At 46.2% G+C, this 20,928-nt stretch overlaps 1 protein-coding gene across 1 annotated transcript in view; it reads left to right on the top strand.

Annotated features, from left to right (window-relative positions):
* Positions 1 to 2,093: 2,093 nt before the first annotated feature.
* Positions 2,094 to 20,928, top strand: part of MCF2L2 (MCF.2 cell line derived transforming sequence-like 2) — a 304,618-nt gene continuing 285,783 nt past the window's right edge. Inside the window, exon 1 of the mRNA XM_065411462.1 lies at positions 2,094 to 2,172. Coding sequence (XP_065267534.1) covers positions 2,094 to 2,172 — 79 coding nt within the window. The remainder of the gene's footprint in view (positions 2,173 to 20,928) is intronic.

Raw genomic sequence — 20,928 nt, 5'->3', positions numbered from 1 at the left:
GTTCCTGTCCCACCAGGTTGTGACCCCACTTAATCAGATGTGGCCTGGCTGCCTCCCCATCCAGGGGGCCAGATGGGGAGGCAGGCCAAAGCTGAGTGGCAATGCGACCCTGTGCATCAGCAGGGGCCAGGTAACGGTTGCAATGCCCACAGCAGGGAGCCGAGCCCAGCCAGCCCTGGGGGACAGGAGCTACTTCGACAGGACAGGGGGATTTGGGGATCAAATCAGGACAGTCCTGCGAAATCCAAGACTGTTGGGAGATCTGGTAGGTGGCAGCTGATATTGGCACATTTTACCTACATGCTCTAGCAGTTTGCAAAGAAGTGGGTCCAAACAAAAACCCTGGATCCAAATAACCCTGAGTTTTGGGAAAATCTGGAATGTGATCTGCAGCCACACCTTGTGAGTGGGACCTATCTCTAGGAAACACATGCCATTTTTTCCATCTTTAAATAGCTAATAAATTTGGACTCAGCTGTCCCATTTTCCCAGTAAAATTCAATTTACATTGATCTCTAGGCAGGCTTTGAACGAGGAAAATGTACTGATTGGAAGGGGAGGGAATTCGAACTTCCCTGCACAGACTTTGTATTGCCTGCAGCAGGGGGATCATGTTTTGTGGCTTTTGGGCCATTGCTTCCCCTTTTTACTCCTCTTGGTTAGCAGCTGGGATCCATAACCAGAAACTGCTGAAGGCTTCTCTATCCATTACTGCAGCTCTAAAGGGCAGCTAGACACTCAGGAGGCTCATTATCGTCAACCACTAGACAGCTTCTTTGCCCTTGCACCATCTAGAGGTCTCAGCTCTGCTTCTGGACCTAAGATGCTGGCCCCCTGTAGGCACCAGTTTGGTTTATTTATACCAGCCAATGCCTATATAGGTAGAGCCCTGCAAATCCGCGGATATCCGCTTTATATCTACGGATGCGGATATCTGCAGATCAGATGTGGATACACATTTTGTATCTGTGCAGGGCTCTACCTACATGTGGAACAGTAGATGCTGGCAAAACCAGCCTGCAAGTCTCAGGATGGGAGATAACATTACACTGCCATCAGAAGAGCAAATGTAAATGCTCCCTCGGTGTTTTATATTTATTTCGCATGTGAAGTGGCTTCTCCATTGTAAACTGGTATTTCACATCTTTCTTTCTTTCGTTCTAAAACCAGGGCCTTTTGAGATTAACCTCCCACTCCCCAGGGAAAATTCCCTGAGCAGAGAATAACATTGGGCTGGTTTGGATCAATGGAGGATTTTGGTAGGAAAAGCCAAGGCACAGGGCTTGTCAATATCACCTCGCAGGAGGGTGGGGTAGGGGCTGAGTTTCTGCCCCCTGTCCTCACCTGGTGCTTTGTTCACTCTCTGCAATGGTGAAGGTGCCTTTAAAAATCCTGCCAAACCCAAGGGCTGAGTAATATTCGGATCTATAGCATGATCTCACGTTTTAAACAGCCCACCGCACCTCTCTCTTTGTCCAATGTTTCCTGAAGAGACGTGATGAGGATTTTAACATACTCCCTAGGCTCAGTGTGTGTGTGCGCTTTAAGGTCAACCAAGCATGAGACTTAAAATGGACATACATCTCTCACTGCCAAAGGTAGAGAGGGTGGGGGCCGAGAAGCGACAGTGGTTCTCAGTCTCCTCCCAGCCACGCCTGAGAAAGGAGAGAGCTGACCTCAGGCTGCAATGGTGTGATTTCCCTTTGCAAGCGCCACTCCTCTTTACAATATTCCACAGCTCCAGGATTTTTTCCTGACTTAACGCATTATCATCCCCAAGCCTCCCTGGAGGCAGGTATCGCGCTGCTGATTGTCTCTTTATTCCTTGCCTCATTCTTAAGAGGGGGGAAAAACCCAGAAGCAATTAACTCTGCTTTTTTATTTTGTTACCTTTCATGTAAAAGAACTTTTGCTAGGCGGTTATTCCCACGCATGCAGGGTTGCAAACGGCAGGAGCTGGCCAGTACCCAGGAGATGTAAGGAGCTTGGAAGAATCCCACCCTGGGAGTGGTACTTGCTTTGTGTGTGTAGCCTCCCACTCCAGTTGCCTTTTATTTTTTATTTTGTTTTATGCTGTGCAGTGCTTCTGTGAAATGCTTTTTTGGTTAAAAGAAGAAGAGATGTCACATCAGGAGCTAACCCAGCGACTGGCCACAGTCATCACTCATGTGGGTAAGGTATCTTTTCTTCCCCCCTACCTTTTGCATGGATTTTGGGCTCACTTCTCTTCACCTCCTCCACAGGCTGGGAGGCGAGGCAGCTGTGCGTTAGGCAGCAGTTTTGCGTGTCGCGCACCTTGCGGGGGATTTCGGAGCAAGCAGTGAATTGCAAAAATCCTGCTATCAAAAAATCTTTTGGTTAAGGCATTTGTCCAGTGTGCAATTCTTTGGGCTTTTTAAAAAATGCATGTGTGCTTATTGTGAATTGAATTGCATTACATTTACACGGGTAGTAATGTCTGCAGATGAAATGCTATAGGGGCTGGGTTAGGGGCTCTCTATAAAATGTATCGCGCTAGTCTTCCCAGCGCTATCTTGTGAAACTAAAATTGCGGCCAGTTAGAGTGTATTTCTGTATTTTTACTGTCAGTGCTGTTTGAAGGGTTCTGGAAGACCGTAGGGCAGTTGGAGGAGCGCTGTTTTCGATCCCAGGCGCCTGGTAGTTTTTCTTTTGTTAATCTTTGAGGGATTAATAATCCTGTGATGCACTGAACCTTGGGCACTCTGCGTTAGGAGGCGGTGGTGGTTTAACCTGCTATCCAGGTGTTGACAATGATGAGCAAGCAAGTGCAAGAAACTGCCCATTAACTACTTCACCTGCAATGTTTCAAAACATGAATTTTATCTGATGAAAATAATCAAGTTAATAAGACAGTGGAGTGTGCTTTTTGTACCCTTATTTTAAGGCATACAATTGAGTAAAAGCTGATTGTGACAGTTAAACTAGGCGAAGAGAACATTTTTAAAAATTGACTAGGCATGGAGGCATATTTTTATAGCTGTCAATTTCTGTAATGGATTATGTATTATGAATGCAAAGGACACTGAAAGCACATTGAATTTGTATAATATCTGCGCTAAAATACGGTGGTTTCAAAGCATGGCTTTCAAGTAATGTACAATAACACTTTAGATTCAAATATTTCTGTGTGTTCGTTGACCCAACTTGTAGAAGCTAAACGGTTGGTGGTGGGCATGTGCTGATTATTGCATTAGGCAAGTTTACATATAGAATTTATATTATTTTAAAATGTATAAATTTAAATTTAAGCCCCAGTCCTGTAATGTGTTCCACATGGATGAGCCTCTGTGCCTGGCTTCATTGTGGCTTGATGGGGGTGCTAGGGTTTGGCCTTGCAGAAGAGTTTGCAGGATCAGGAATTAGACCAAGAAGACAGAGATGTATGTGAAAGCTACTATGTAACTGACACAAATTCAGACAATACATAATTAATCTTACAATCAGAAAAATACAATTAAAGACTCTGGCATTAATTTTGAGGCAAATATTATTTTGTAAGGCTGGGATTTCAAAGGTGCTTATGGGATTTAAGCACTGATCAATTTCCTCCCCTCCCCCTGTCTCCTTAGGCTCACTTGAAAACCCACATCTGCTATATTATCACTTAATTCTTCCCCCTCCCCTCACAAAAGTAGAACCTTTGATACATCTGAAGATGAATGCCAAGATTTGCTAATATGTAAATTAGAGGTATGTCAGCCTCATTTTGGGGACTTCAGAAATGTAGGAACCTGCTTTGACCATTAATGGTAAGACTATTGCTTTGCACTTTTCATCCAAAGCCCTTCTCAAACACTAATTAATCTTCACATGTCTCCTGACAGCTGGGGGTGTATTACATCTATATTACCCAGGTGCAGGGAAATTCAGTGGTTTTCCCAAGTTCATGCAGCAACTCATTGCTAGTGGGAGAATAAAACTCAGATTTCTAAACCTTGCTCTGAGTACTAGAGCTAAATTCTCTGCTTCTGAATAGTTCAGGGCATGGAAATCTGATCTGAATGTTTCCATAGAGAGTGCAAATTTTATATAAAATAATGTAACCAAAATATATTTGTATAAAAATGGAAGTGATTAAAAAACAAAATCCATCTTTTTTAAAAAAACATTTTTCATAACCCTCTGATGCACTGTTTTTTCTGAATCACATATTCTAATGTGAGTCATGTTAGCTGAATCAGCAGCCGCTTATTAAATCAAAAAGTCCTTTTATATGGCAGTGGTTGTGGGCAATCTCAGTGCATTGAGAACCTCTCAAAGCTCTGAGAACTTTCCATCCCATGCAAGAGCAGGACAGCTACCATTATGAATACACTTAATAGTATTTGCTACTTCTGTAGCACCTTTCATCCCAAAGGCCTGGTCTACACTACGACTTTAATTCGGATTTAGCTGCTTTAATTCGAATTAACGCTTGACCCGTCCACACAACGAAGCCATTTAATTCGAATTCAAGAGCCCTTTAATTCGATTTCTGTACTCCTCCTCGACGAGAGGAGTAGCGTCAAAATCGGTATTGTTAATCCGAATTAAGGTTAGTGTGGCCGCAATTCGATGTTATTGGCAATTCAATGTTATTGGCTACCCACAATGCAACGCTCTGGAAATCGATGCTACTACGGTAGCTTGGACGCACACCACCGAATTAATGGTGCCTAGTGTGGCCGAATACATTCGAATTTATAAAATCGGTTTCCTAAATTCGAATTAATCCCATAGTGTAGACATACCCAAAGCACTATTCACACTTGTCGACACTCAACCCCAGTACAATGCAGCTACTTCTGGGGTGGAAATACAGCACTCAACCAGCACAATAGTGAGAAATGGCAGAAGAGGAAACTTGGATATGAGCTAGCTCCTTCTACTTACATTTTGTACCATGGGATCTTTAATGTCCAGGCAAAGTAGACAAGACCTCAGTTTTTAAATCTCTCATATGGGAGTGTCACATGCATATGAAACTAAGAACATAGGAAATCCCTTCCAGTCCTGTTCTCTGTCATCGAGTCCTGTCCCTGCTATCATAGGAAATCCCATCCTGTAATCCCATTCATGAATTTATTAAGCTCCATCTTAAAACTAGTTAGGTTTTTTGCCCCCCTAACTCGTATTGGAAGGCAGTTTCAGAACCATACTCCTCGCTGATGGTTAGAAGTCACCTCCTACGTGGAAATCGGCTTATCTGCCTTGAAAGGATGATTTAAGTCTCCTAGGATCTAAGTGTTGGTTCCAGGGATTCTGTGTTTCCAAACACAAGCCCTGATTCTTCTGTGAGCTCCATGCAGTTGGCCCCTGTACCTGCACAGAGTCAATGCATTAAAGCCCATTGCAGGATCAGTGTCCAAATATGTAGGGCACCGTGACTAGTTTACCTCTGCATGTACCCTTTTGGTGACCTGCACCTTGTAATGCATCTTTTTCTCAGTGCTGAACAACAGATGTCTGATTCTGTGTTTGTTCTGTTTAGCTCCGGTGTGCTTTCTCTAATTTCAGTGGCGTTACTCTTGCTCTACACTGGTGTTGATGAGAACAAAAAGGGGCCTAAGGTTACTAGAACTGGTGCACTCTGTATATTTTCTTCTAGCATTTCTCCTTAGGGTCCAGAGAGCACTGGAAATGTCACCAGAGCTCATTGCAGAAATTGTTTCAAGAACAGATATAGATTTTAAAAAAATAAAATAAAAAATTACACACTTTCCTTGAGCGACACTTGTGACCTTGCAAGATTGTGTTCCTTGGGTAGATGGGTGAGAAGCTGTTTGTTCTGATGGAGAGAAGAACCCACGCTTGGGGTCTGGGGCTGACAGCGGCTGTGTCTGTGTGTGGGAAATTTTTTCACTTTTCCGGCTTGCAAAACCCACAGGAATAAACCTCCATGCCCCCACAATCCCACCCACGCCTGGCAGTTTGTTCCCAGCTCTGCTGTGAATGGAAAAAGCTCTCTGGGCATTGGTATGCAGATGGGCACACCCACCAAGTGTCCCACTTTTGTGACAAGATTTTATTCTTTAAAATGACTTCTGTAATGAGGCGAGGCCACCAGGACAGATGTCAGCAGCTTAACCAGGAAGCAACTGAACTCGTACCCTATGTTTCCATTAAACCCCTCTATACCATAGAGGCTTGGTTTACAGAGATACTGAGCATCCACAGCACCCTTTGACTTCAGGTGAGGTTGTGGGTGCTCATCGCCTCTGAAAATGAGGACCAGGTCAAAATGAGCTGCTTTGTTAGCTTCTCATGTAGTGGAAGCACTGATCTAAAACCTTAACATGTGTACAACCCACTACCTAAATTATACATGAAATTAAAAAAAAGGACCTGCACTTATATCACAGGTTTCATCCGCAGTCTCAGGGTGCTTTACAAATATTAATTGTACCCTCTCATGGCTCAGTGAAGTAAATATTATCCATTTTACAGATGGGGAAACTGAGGCTCAGAGTGGTGACGTAACTTATCTGAGGTTATCCTGAGAGTCAGTGGCAGAGCCAGGAACAGAACTGAGATCCCCTGACTCCCAGGCCTATGAATTCACCACAGGATGTCAATTCCTGTCACCTGGGTTCCATCCCCACCAGAGGGCAGTTGGGTGAAATTTGGCTGTAGCATAAGGCCATGCAATGCTACAGTGTAGGACAGGAAGTGAAGGAGGATACTGCATCCATTTGAATGTGCAGGAGGAAATTAGGTCAGCGGAATGTAATAATCCAAGATGGAATTTGGCCGAGATTGATGATTTAATTTTGCACATACTGGTGTCACAATATCTGTCTTGTGCTGTGAAACTACCACTTATCTTAATATATATCACAGCTCTGCGTAGAGCATAGTAACATTGCTAATCTTTGTCCGGTGTACAGCACTCTTAATGCTATGCTAACTTCTTAAGCAATCTTCCTTAAACATACTGTATCAGATTGAGCCCTTTGTTACTCCTGTGCAAATGCATCCCCACTGAAGTCAAGTCAAAGAAAACCACAATGTCCATGGATCATTCTCCCGTTGGTCTCAGAGACTACCTCAGAGCATTCATCCAATTCAGGATCTCATTTCAAGTACGTTTATTTGGATCTGTTCTAGACCCGGTGAGCAACTAGTGATGACTGACCTTTTTGCATCAGCCAGAAAGCATCGGTTTTCGTCACCTTGCTCTCTGATGCAGACAGAGGGCGTGTCCTTTGTTCCATTGCCCATGAAGAGGGATAATAGAAATCTGCAAAGAAATGTTTGCTAAATCTGCAGGGGTTTCCCTGCAAAATCTGCAAAAATGTGGTGGGGATTTTTATTCCCAGATCAGTCACTCTTTGCTTTCTCCTATTGTGCTGCGTTGGCCTGTTTAATTGCAAAATCAGATTAACTCATTATAAGACAGAAGGGGGGCTATTAAAAAGATATTCACTGGCTTTTTAAAAACTGAACAGTAAGCAAAGCTTGTAAACATAACCAGTGTAGCTAATAAAATCTGCAGATGCTTGTTTTGTATTTCCCCAAATGTACAAATTCATGGGACTTTAAATAACACCTTGTACTTCAAACAAACAAATGCACTTTATACATTTTGTTGAGTCACTCTCGGAAATAAAGAACATGTGGAACTGTTGAAAACTATGGATCTGGAATAGTGTTCTGGGTTCTTCTCCATACCTACCCAAGATACTTATATGTAGGGCCCTACCAAATTCATGGCCGTGAAAAATGCGTCACGAACTGTGAAATCTTGTCTCCTCCTGTGAAATTTGATTTTTGTGTGTGTGTGTGTGTGTGCTTTTACCCTATACTATACAGATTTCATGGGGGAGACCAGCATTTCTCAAATTGGGGGTCTTGACCCAAAAGGGAGTTGTAAGGGGGTCACAAAGTTATTTTAGGGGGGTCGCGGTATTGTTTCCCTTACTTCTGTGCTGCCTTCAGAGCTGGGAGGCCAGAGAGCAGCAGCCGTTGGCCAGGTACCCAGCTCTGAAGGCAGCACCCCGCCAGCAGCAGCACAGAAGTAAGGGTGGCAATACCGTACCATGCCACCCCTACTTTTGTGCTGCTGCCTTCAGAGCTGGGCAGCCGGAGAGTGGCGGCTGCTGACTGAGGGCCCAGCTCTGCAGGCAGCAGCACAAAAGTAAGGGTAGCAGTACCGCAAACCCTTCACCCCTAAAATAACCTTGTGATTTCCCCCACCACCACACACACACACACACACACACACAAAACTTCTTTTTGGGTCAGGACCCCTACAATTACAACACCGTGAAATTTCAGGTTTAAATATCTGAAATTTTTTATTTTAAAAATCCTGTGACGGTGACATTGACCAAAACGGACCATGAATTTGGTAGGACCCTGGTTATATGGTCATTTTGACTGGGAATGTAGGGGGGGAATAAAGAGGCTAACCGGCTTCCAGAACCAGTGGAAATGGTAACTCTGCAGCATGTTGTCTCCCTCTCCTACCACAAGAACAAGGAGACATTCAATGACATTAAAAGGTGGCAGATTCAAACCCAACAAACGTAAATGCTTTTTCATGCAGTGTGCGATAGACTGCAGAACTCGGGGCCGTAGGAAGCCGTTGAGGCCAAGAACTTCACAACCACCACTCTGGATATTCTTGCTATGAATTGTGTTACTGTAACTCTTAGGAACCCCAAACATGGTGTAGCCTGTGAAGATGCTGCTTGTTTATGTTCTATAAGTAGCCCCAAAAATCTATTGGCTAAAAATAGGCTTGACAATAGTCAAGCAAGGCATGGTAAAATATGGGGCGTTATAAAAAGGGTAGAACACTGATTTTTAGATTAGACGTGCCTATCTGCCATCAAGGAACCATTAGAGAGGATTTTACCCATTCCCCTCATATAGGGACTGATCGTTCCTAAATGCCTCATTCCTTATTTTAACCCTATAATTGGGACCACATACAGCAAAGGTGACAATGGACCAGGACCGCATTGTGCTAGGTGCTGTCCAAACACAGAACAGATGGGGGCAGATTATACGCTACTTTCCTCTAAAGTATCTGGTGTGGCCCCTGGCAGAGACCGGATACTGAACTGGATGGACCTTGGGTCTGATCCAGTCTGGCAAGGCCCATCTTCCTATTTCTATAGGCCTCACATTGTATTAGCAATAGCACACACGCTGTCTCGCCCCCCTTTTCCGGACAATAGCAGAAGTAGTTGATTAGTTTCTGGGTGTTTTTGTTTCCGTTTCTGTGGCTGAGTGGGTGTTTGTTGGTGTGTGAAGCAATTACTGAGGGAAAGCTAAATGGCAGAGCTTAGTCCTGGTGATGCTCATAGTCTTTTCTCTCCTGTGTCAATGAGCTGAATATGCTGGTCCCTGTGTAAGTTCTGCCTCCCATACTTAGACACCTTCCTCTAGTCGATCATGGTTTCATTTTCCCGGCGGCATGTAGGCTGTCAGGGAGGTTGTGGGTGCATAAGGAGAGGTGATCACGCAGGTAGTCCGGGCCAATCCAATAGAAATATCTGAATGAATGAAAGGAAGGATCATGAATTACACTCTGTGCTTAGTGGGGAGCTGGCACAGACACTAGGGCCATGTGCCCTCACTGGCCTGTATTTTGCAGCCAGTTGAAGCTTTTCCAGGGCATGTGGCTTCATCCCCTGGTATAACAAGTTGCAGTACTTGAACCTGGAGGTCACAAATGTGTAAATCACTGTGGCCAGGTCTGTGTCCGGTAGGATGGGGCACAGTCTTCTGGCCAGTCAGAGGTGGAAGGGGATGTTTTTTGGGCACCAATAGCACTGAAGAGTCCAAATGGATCTCAAGGCTGTGATTGACTTAACAGTCTGACAACAGACAATGGGAGATAAATTCTTCAAATCCCTTCCCCTTTCCTGCCCTCATGACCCCAATCTCCTGGGCTCAGCCTCCCCAGGTGCTGATTTGGGCCAGGTGCCAAGAGAGCTTGGCGGTGGAGTTGTGGGCATTTGATGTAAAGAAGACCCAGAGCGAGATGCTTTCTGCATACTGCTGGTGCTGCAGCCCAGGGAGTCTCGACAGCTCTCCTTATGGCTTCTTATAGGTGGTGAATAATACTGGGTATGTCTACACTAGAGCTGGAAGGTGTAAATCACAGCACAAGGACACATACCCACACTAGAGAGATGCATTTTAATATGGTTACATGTAAATATATACACCCTAGGATCAAAGAATGTAGGCCATAGTTAGAGGATAGGGACTCTATCCTGGGAAGGGAAGCAGTGAGGAGTGGGACATGCAGGTGAGGGCTTTGGAGCTGTAGGGGGCAGTACCCCATATGCCTTCTGAATTCAGTCCAAGTGGTAGGACCTACTTCCATCCTCCCTGGTAGCCCACTGGTATGAACTCCATGGGCAGTTGGGGCCCTACAGGGCCCGGGGTAGGGGAGGGGGTGAGGGTATAGAGCTGGAAGGTGGCATGGATCTCTGGCAATGCAGCAGATATACCACTAGAGAAGTATATGGCAGTGAAAGCCTTTCCTAGCAACCTTCACTTCTCCATGCCTTCTGAACCCCTCGGAGCTGGAACTAGTGTGCCTGGGGTGCAGGCACAGGGAATTGGATGCACCACAAACGCATGCTGTTTATCATTGACAGAAGTGACTTCTCTTCTGCTAGGCTTTGGGGCCCCTCTCCCCCGCAGGACTTGACTCAAAACACAAGGAGATGGGTATAAACAAGCAGTCTTCCCAAATCTCCCATTGGGATTTCTTTACAGCCATGTAACCTGGTAATCTTAATAGGCATATTTCAGCCCAATAACTAGAGCTATTTTAAAAGGTACTAACTCTTTATAAAGCAACAGAGGAGCGGAACTGGACTCTGGAAATCAGATTTACAGCCTAGCATAAACCAATGGGACACATCACTAATTGAAACAGCTTTGTATGAAAGAGTGATGTATAGATTATACAGTAACCTAGAATAATTTGACTGCATATAGTTAAGCACTGGAATAAATTGCTTAGAGAGGTTGTGGAATCTCCATCATTGGACATTTTTTAAGAGCAGGTTAGACAAACACCTGTCAGCGGTTCTCAAATTTTAGTAACCCAAGGATCCACATTTTGATTTAAACGTTTTTGGGGACCCCGAATCCGCTCAGCCCTTGCCCTGCCCCCTTCCCCGAGCCCATGCCCCTGCCATGCCCTTCTGAGGCCCCACCCCCTGCTCACTCCATCCCCTTTCCCTCAGTCGCTCGCTCTCCCCCATCCTCACTCACTGTCATCAGGCTGGGGCAGGGAGTTTGGGTGTGGGAGGGGGTGCGGACTCTGGGAGGGAGTTTGGGTGCAGGAGGGGGTGAGGGGGGCAAACTCCGGGAGGGAGGGAGTTTGGGTGCACATCCCTCTGGCCATGGGGGTCTCTGCGCGCTGCCCCTGCCCACGGGCACCACCCATGCAGCCACAGTTCCTGGCCAATTGGAGCTGCAGAGTCGGCGCTCGGGGCGGGGGCAACATGCGGACACCCCTGCTCCTCCCGCCCTGGGGCCACAGGGACATGCCGGCCACTTCCGGGAGCAGCCCGGAGCCAGGACAGATAGGAAGCTTGCCCCAGCCCTGCTGCGCCGCTAGACTTTTAGTGTGCAGGAGGCGCTGGAAGGGAAGGGGAAGAGTGGATCAGCAGGGCCTGCGGACCCCCGGGGAACCCTCTGGGACCCCCAGGGGTCCGCAGACCCCAGTTTGAGAAACACTGGTCTAGATAACTCTTAGTCCTGCCATGAGTGCAGGGGACAGGACTAGATGACCTCTCAAGGTCCCTTCCAGCCCTATGATATTGGACCATTCCTGTCTCACATTAATAAAGTCTGATCCTTTTTCCTTCATATACCATTTTTACTAATATTTGTTCCCGATTACCTTGCCTTCATGTACTATACGGTACCTTTTTCATGTCTTTTATTCATATACATTTAAATACAGTACAGCAGTAAAGAACCCCTGCCACTGCAGGCTCCTTTCCCATTAACTAAAAACAGAATACAACTATAATGACAGAGGCAAGACTTAGTAGGTGTAGTGCCAATTAAAAGCTCCCATCTCGAGCAAGCGAAACCAGAGCCAAGCACAGACACACACAACTGTTTCAGCTCTCCCAAATGCCCACAGATGGGCTTTGGTAAGTCAATAGATTTGGGCTATATCCGACAATAGCCCGTAACCTGCAATGCTTTGCACGTGAGCATGAGGGTTCACCTATGTGCAAGGCATTGCAGGATTGGGGCCTATGGGCAGAATTAATTTGGAAACCAAGGGGCCCACACAGAGAACTCCTGGCTGGCAGCTCTATCTTTCCTACTCCTGGTCACTCACACTGATCTCCGCTGCAGCAGCATGGCACAGGTAAGACGTCTCCAGGCTATTTAGGGAATTAGACCTTAATGTTACCCAGAAACCAATGGGCAGCCCGTGGAAATCTCTGAGCACTGGTGTAATGCGCTCCTGGTGAGGTACCATGAGCTCCCATAGATGGCACTAGCTTTTACCTCCAAATGGATTTATGGTGCAGCCCCATGATCGTTTTGGAGGTGACATACATGTGAATTGTGATATAAAGATTGGTATTGGAGAGGAAGGCGCTTTGCCAGACACAGGTGCAAAAAAGTGGTGCTGGTCGGTGCTGCTCTTTGGCCACCTAAAAGCAGATGGGGCTGTAACTTGATACCCTAAGTTGCACACTTGGGTTACAATTGATGGACATATATCTTCAGCTGGGAGGGGAGGGAAGGGGTTGATAGAACCTTGGCCAAATCCTCCAACTCACCATTGTAGGCTCAGAATTTCATCTCAGCCCGTTTCAGTGTTTTATGGTCGTGCTTACTGAAATATCATGTACATAAAAAAAAAAATCCATAAAGATAAGAATGGAGAGGAACTGTCTGCCTTGCTCTGTTGCTAAGCATCGGTTTGAGATGAACAGGAACCCATGCTTTCATGCAGTAGAAAGCAGGAGCTCCCAGCTTACGGGAAGGGGCTGTGCAAACTCCGGGGGGCTCAGTTTGGGAAGCAAACTCTGCACTTTGGGTCACAATCATTGGAGCAAATCAGCTGCCCACAGGCTCACTTGATGATCTAGCTTCCCAGCACCTCCCTTTCTCACCTTTGTCTGGACCAGAGGAGGGGAGTTGTGGATGGGTGGGATGAGAGAGACCACCTTGTGCAAACTCTCTTGGGCTATGGGCACTGAATGTCACTCATTAGTGTGAGCTGGAGGGTGGGGCGGGTGGAACTCAAGGCTTGTTTAGGGGTTGGTGGATGCGAGGGTAGGTGTGATTATTCTACATCCCTGTGTCTGGGTATAAATGGTAATTAAAACCCATGGGAGTGTGAGAAAGAGATGGTGCCAGTGCTCCAGTCAGTTCCAAACTCGGGGTCTGAGAGAAGCTCAAGCAACAGCCCCATTGTAAATATGCCACTTAGCACTCAATCAAAATGCCTGAAAGCTCATTAGGTGGAGAGCCTTTTTCCATCTCTCGGCTCATCTCTTATTTAATCCCTTTTCTTGCCTTCCAATACAGTCTGTATCAAAGGAATCCCCTGAGAGGACATCTCCCTGAGGGGAGAGAGTGTAGGGCCAGTGGAAGGAGCTGCAGTCCTGCTGAGTAGAAAGTAAGCTAAGAGTAGTTTAATGGCGAGGCTGTGCTCTCCTGCCCTTTCTACCGACATGCTTGAAGTCTCTTAGCCCCCAATACACAGGCCCTGATGGGTGACTCAACATCCAAACCACAATGAGACATTCTGCACACTGCTCTTTGATGACTGTTAAAAACATTTGTGACCACAATTAATGAGCTCCCTCTCTCCGATTTCAGCCTTAAATGTTTTGGCTGCAGGAATTCATCTCTTCAGACCTTAGTTAAGGAAAGATGAATGCTTGAGTTATACAATACTACTTAGCTCTCATATCTCACAGTGGCATAGAAAAGGCGGTGAAGCACTATCATCCCCACTTTACAGTTGGGGAAACTAAGGTACAGAAAGACGTGATTTGCCCAAAGTCATTAGCAGAACTGAGAACAGAACCTAGTTCTCCAGACTCCCAGTTTAGGGCTCTGTCTACCTGGATAACACTGCACCATTGGGTCTGTTTCATTCTGGGCAGGGGAATATGAGTTCAATCCAGTGATGTCGCTCTCTAGACAGACAGTAAATGGTGCTAGAGAATGATGGACCAAAATTCTTGATATGATGCATCAGTCTTTATTGTATATGACTCACCATGTGCAAAGAAACTGACGTACCTGGAAATGAAGTGCAGGTATCTGGAGAGGAGGGGGAAAGAGGCATTGTGGTTTGTTTATTTTTTTTTTTAAAGCCCCCTTTAAAATGAATGGATGGAAAAATACCACTTCTTAGCACAGCAGAACCCACACTGCTGACCACAGTAACCTGCAAATAATGGCCACGGATGGGGTAGGGGAATACTGCTATAGCTGATAGCAGGAACTGGTTTATTAGTCAGAATTTTGTTGCAAACACAGACTCCTTGGCCTCATATAAGGGGAGAGGCACCTTCACGATCACATACCAGGTTCTGCTGTGGAAGGCCCACCTGATGGGGGAATGACAGTGTGTGGGGTGGTCAGTGTGAGATCCATCCATGTACCTCTGATCCAATGTGCTAACTGAGTGCAGAATATGTTATGTCTGCAAATAGAATAAGAGATGTGCATTTGAGAAGTGACTGCTCCTGTGTATTACTGGAGATCCATGTCCAACTTCTGAACTCAGTTAGACCTGTGTAAATCCAAAGTACCTTTGCTGATTTTGGTGGATTTACACTGGTGTAACTAAGATCAGAAGCACACCCTTTGTCTCCCTCACCTCCTGGCATCTAGCTGCCCCTCAGCCCTACAGAAGGCAATAAATCTGTAGGGTGACCACACAGCAAGTGTGAAAAATCAGAACGAGGGTGGTGATGGTAATAGGCGCCTATATAAGACAAAGCCCCAAATATCAGGACTGTCCTTATAAAATCGGGACATCTGGCCACATTGTAGATATGACACCCTTTTAGTAAAGGGAGATCCAAAGAACACGTGGTCGATGGGATGAGCATCCCGCCTCTGACCTCTATTGCTATATTCCTTGCAATGTAATAAACAGAATGAAGTTCTAGGCCTGGGCAACAGCTGCAGGGACCAGATTTTAGGAGCACTAATGGAAACTCCTTTCTCCCAAGACTGTGACGCTTATGGACTATAAGGTTTGGGTGACCATGCCTAGAACCAAATCATCTGCTGGACAATCAATTGCTCTGTGTTGAGCCCCTGTTGTCTGTCTATCATGTGTTCAGATTCTCCACCCACTCAGTGACAGAAATCTCTTGAATGCTAGGGGGTGGAAGAGAATAAGAGTGGGAAGGAGCGTTGCACAGTTATAAAGATGACAGAGCTCAGGAACATCCCCCCCCCCCCCCATCCTCCCCTTGGAGAGGCAGAATTTTTTCTGTTTGTTCCCAGGAATGGGAAATTTCTCTATTTTTTTTCCAGCAGCAAAGTGAAGCAGAGCTGGAAACTGTGTTACTCAGCAGAGCCAGCACGGATGGCAGTGCTGGATTACAGGTTAAGTGCCACGTAGATATATGCAGACCACTTAAATCTATGGTTAGCTCAAGAGTTTAATATACAAAACAGTCACTTTCCACCTCTATCCATCGCAGCTATTAGCGGGACGTTCCCTAGCCAGTGAAAAACTGCAGGTCCCAGCTGATATGGTCAAGAGGGAGGCCAAGCTGCCTGTATATAAAATGCATGTGGATGCTGAGTGACCAACATCATCCATTTTGCTCAACAGGACCAGCTGAGGCATTGCAAAATCCAAAGCAGCCTAGCTCCTCCTACACATCTGTTTTGGAGGGGTCCTGAAAACGCCTCTCTCTAAAATAACAACTGCCCTAAAGTTTGGGTGCTGACCGCCCTGGGGAGCACCCAACTGACAACAGGCCTGATTCTTCTCATTTACACTAGAGTATTTCCAATGATTTTGAGACCCTGACTCCTGATCCACATCCCGTGTGACTGAAAGGCAAATCAGGCCTAGCACATTTAGTCCCTGGTGAGAAGGACCATCCCATGTTGCTCTTCTGATTGCGAACATGGAGCTGTGCCCTCAGGGCTAAAAGGAGCCATGTGCAGTGCTCCTCTGCTATAGAGTCAGTCACAACAATTCCAGGCCTTTTGAGGAATGTGGATGCCACAGGGAATATAGCGCTCTTTCAGGACTGCATGATAGGAGTCACTGGACTCTGTTACAATGAATGCATAGCTAACCATATCCAGCAGCTTAAACAGAGACCTGCTAGTCATTCCTGGCTCTCCCACGTTTATTAACCCAGACTGTGATGCTGAAGGCTACCACAATTCGTGACCTGGATCGTGCAACCACAGAATGGACAATTAGCTCACAGACGGAACCTCAGAGGAAACCCAAAACGTTGCTGCTGACACATTATCTGCTTAAAATGTTCTGCCAAAAGCACGTAGAGGTTGACAGCATCTCGCTGTTTCTTGCTTTTTAAAAACCACTATACATTTTTCTCCAGCCTTCTTCTATCTGGCCAAATTGTATCAGTCAGCCATGGACAGTCTCAATTCATTGCCTTTTCTCAGGCTTGAAATCTTTTTCCAGCTTGGCACAATGGGGCCCTGGTCCATGACTAGATCTCCTAGGCACTACAAATAATACAGAATCTTATTACTTATTGTTTGGGCAATAACCATTTCATAGCTTGGAGCCTGATCCTGTAGGGTGCCAAGGGTCCTTCCATCCTGTCCAAGACAATGGGAGTTGATGGCACTCAGCAACTAGCCAGATTGGGCCCTTTATCCCGTGGCAAAGGCAAGCATTAGGATTTAGAACACAGTTGACTTGGCCCATAACCACAGCACCAAACAGCTTTGGGAGACCGTGTGCTGCATGTGCCACTTTGGTAGTCCAGAGACTTATGTTATATTCCCAGATCTGCCACTGATTTGCATTGAGACCTTGGATAAATCATTTATAATCCCGTTTCCATTGGATTTGTGAATATTCGGTGGCTCTGAAAGTCAGGTGGACACTTCTTTTTTTTTTTTTTCCAAATGTTGATTGTAATCTCTCTGCTCTAAAGTTACCCCAATGCTAAAATGCAGGGGCGGGGGTGTTGTTGAGATGTGTGGATGAAAAATGCTATTGTGGGCCTGACTCAGCCTGGAAAAGACCCCCAATGACTGTATGAGAGCGTGTCTATCCATCCACCTCCCAATATGTCCTTCATCACCATAATATCTGGGGACTTATAATTATGAAAGTTTTCAGAATGTTGATCCACATATTGAAGTCTTTTGTGTTACAGATTTCATACAAGCATGGTTGGCTCTGACATATCTGCAGCTTAGGCAGTTGCCTAGGGAAACAAGATACTCAGGGCTGGAAAACGTTTAGCTACTGATTATTGCAAGTGGCTGGGCCACACGATTTCCAGTTTGGCTCGGGCAATGAATTCTTTACAGCTGGCCCTGTATACAGGAGCAGCAGTCTGCTATGCCAATTCATAAATACAATGCTGATGTGCAAGATGCTGTAGCAACCGCTGCCAGCTGGACAAATGGGATCTGATTCTCCTCTAACTTAATGTCAGGTTTACATTGATGTAATTCCATTCAGTTCAATGGGGTTACTCCTGACCGACACTGGGGAACCAGGCCCCATGGTTCTTGTTATATGCAGATTCCCAGCAGCAAGACAGCCCCAGACTGGGTGCTCATTACACTGCTAGCAAAGAGAAAGATTGGTAGGGAGGGACAAGTCCTAGCCCCACTGAAGTCTTTAAGAGTCCTGCCATTCGCCTCAGTGGGGCCAGGATCAGATGGTTATGGACACTAGCTATTGCTTGAGAGTGTGCTGTGGGACAGGTGGTGCAATAGGTGATTGCATTGGCTCTTTACTTCCAAAGCAAGTCTAGGTGTGAACACTGATGCAATTAAGAACACAACCAAAAATAAATGTCACGGTGTCTTTCTAGTTTCCATTCATGCACACACCAGGGCTTGGGAAATTTACCTGACACTTACTAGTCCAAGGATTAGACCTACTAGCCAGGATGAAAGATACTCGTGCCCCCCAGGCCATGCCTCCCCCCACTAGGGTGACCAGATAGCAAGTGTAAAAAATCGGGACAGGGGTTGGGGGGTAATAGGTGCCTATATAAGAAAAAGCCCCCAAAATCGGGACTGTCCCTATAAAATTGGGACATCTGGTCACCCTACCCCCCACCCAGCCACATCCCTTGTAATTTAAAGGACTAAAGCAGTAGTGTACTGTTTATCAAGCACTGTATTTAATGTAACATTACCAATCTGTTTTCTGTTTAATAACATAATGTGCTGGCTCCCCCTTGGTTTTTGTTAGATCTTCCCTTTCTGACTTCACTCCTTTTTTTTTTTCCCCCTTTCTTTCTATTTCTGCATTGTTCAATATCTGTTCTCTCTGTCTTTCCACGTATTCCCTAACTCTGTACGATGTCCCAGATCAAGACCCTCCGTACCATTGTAGAACTCTGAGCGTCCCACATCTTTGAAAGTCAGGCCTCTTGCGCTAGTTGCCTAAAGCTGAATTTAGATGCCTAACTAGAAGCCCCCACATTTGAATATTTCTACCTAAATGACTTGCCTACATTTTGATTTGTAACCCCTCTGTCTTTGGGTTCTGTGATGGGGTGTGTACCCTACACAGTCCCTGAATGGGCCTGAGAGGCCAGTTATGTTATCTGACCGCACCTGGAGCGGGAGCCAGGCTTAACGGACCATGAAGCCCAGCGGGCCAGGAGCAAATTGGTTAGTATAAAGAGAGGACGTTTGTAGCAGAAAGAGGCTTGGACATAGGGCAGCGAGAGAATATAAATATAGTTTTTGGTAGCTATAGGTTATTTAGTCAGGTCTGCTTCACTATTAAAAAGGGGTTGCAAGGAGAGAGTTTGCAGTCGCTCTCTAGGAATAGCGAGGAGGAAGCCCAGGGGCAAGGAATAAGCCCTGGGATCCTGGTCAGGCTAGGAGAAGGCTGGGAAGAAAAGCTGGCCTTCAGGGGAAGGGAACACCCTTAGGCAGCAGGCCCTGACGGGGGCGGGGTTGAAAAGGGAATTAAACCCTGAGAGATGGCAAGCTGGGCTGCGGAAGAAGGCCCAGTCAGAGGGGCAAGGAGCAATAGAAAGACCTGCAGGAAAGAACTGGTATGTCCCTAAAGCAGGGGTTCTCAACCTCTGAGCCCCCCCCAACCTGCTATTAAAAACTCCACGGCCCACCTGTGCCACAGTTACCGGTTTTCTGCATATAAAAGCCAGGGCTGGCGTTCAGGGGTAGCAAGCAAGGCCATTGCCCGCGGCCCCGTCCCACAGGGGGCGCTGTGAAGGTAAGTTGCTCTGGCTTCTGCTTCAGCCCGAGGTGGCAGGGCTCAGGGCCCCGGGTTTCAGCCCCATGCGGTGGAACTCCGGCTTTCTGCCCTGGGCCCCAGCGAGTCTAACATTGGCCCTGCTTGGCGGCTCCCCTGAAACCTGCTCGCAGCACCCAGGGCGCCCCGTGAGAACCACTGCCCTGAAGGGAGACTCCTAAAGCAGGCCAGGGAGAAGGGAGACTCCAGGGAAGAAGCCTGGAGGGTCCGTGGCTTGGGAGGAGCCGGGCCCTCAGGCAGAAGCTCAGGGGCAGAATGAGGAGGAGCTCTGCTGAGCCCAGGAGTAGGTGGGTGAAGAGCACGCAGAGGGCTGGTGCTGGGAAGGGTAGAGTTTGGGTGTGGCTATTATTACCCCAGAAGAGGTGGGCTAATCTGTGACCTGTCATGGGAGGTGAGACCACTGGAGCAACTGTCGGCAGAGGGTGCCAGACTGAGACATTATACCATGCCTGGCCACCAAGAGCTACTCCTGGGGCCAGTAAACGCCTTCGTGCTTCTCATCTGTCAAGTGGAGCCTTGCCTACTCGACACGGATGGCATGAGGGTTAGTTGGCTCACATAATGCTTTGTGAGTTGAAAAACACAGTGATGTTGGGGGGGGGGGTTCTTTTAAAAGATTTCCCCTGCTGCTGTTGGCAAGACCCACACAAACAAGGACATTGGCTATACTGGGAAACAATGAAACCTACTATGCACAAGGTGCTGTAAAGGCCTGGAGTAGGCAAATTGAAAAAGAGAGACCGTCTTTGCCCTCCTCCCCCCTATCTAATGCCTTTCTGTTTTAGTGAATTAGATGTTACTTGTAACTATGACAAGTACACAAAAATTAAAAACAGAAGATGGTTTCCCTTTCAATAGCATTAGGATGGTGACTTTATTATTATTGTCTTAAACTGTAAGTTCTTTGGGGCAGGGCCATCTTTTTGTTGTGTTTGTACAGTGCCTAGCCACTGCAATGATAGGTGCTGCAGCGATATAAATATTAAAAACAAGTTTCTGTAGTGGTCACAATGTGCAAGGCCCCTTCTGGACAGAAATGAAAGCACTGGCAGTCTAAAGGCAGACAAGCGGCGGGAGGGCTGGGCGACAGAGGCCTGATGATTAACCAGAAGCTTGGATTTGCTGTCTGTTGATTATTTATAGGCTTGGAAAGGTTAGATTTTTATTGGCAAATGTTGATGAACATTGATTTCACTGTACACACAAACAAAACAGAACTATGTTCATTGATGATGGAAACTTAGAGCTAGGCACATACATTCTCAGGCAGCATTTTTTCTTACCTGTCTGATTTAAGGATATTTACTTTGTATATTTTGACACATAATGTTGACAATTTGTGTTTTAAAGCTTTATAGCTATTAACTTTCTGAGTCTCCACATCTACTGTCATTAAATGTCTGCTTTAACCCCCCCCAATTTTGCACAACTGTGAACATTTAAATAGATATACATGCTTCAAAATAAACATTGATATTGTGTGT

Source organism: Emys orbicularis, chromosome 9 (assembly GCF_028017835.1).
Source record: "Emys orbicularis isolate rEmyOrb1 chromosome 9, rEmyOrb1.hap1, whole genome shotgun sequence".
NCBI lineage: Eukaryota > Metazoa > Chordata > Testudines > Emydidae > Emys > Emys orbicularis.
This window is presented reverse-complemented; position numbering and strand designations above follow the sequence as displayed.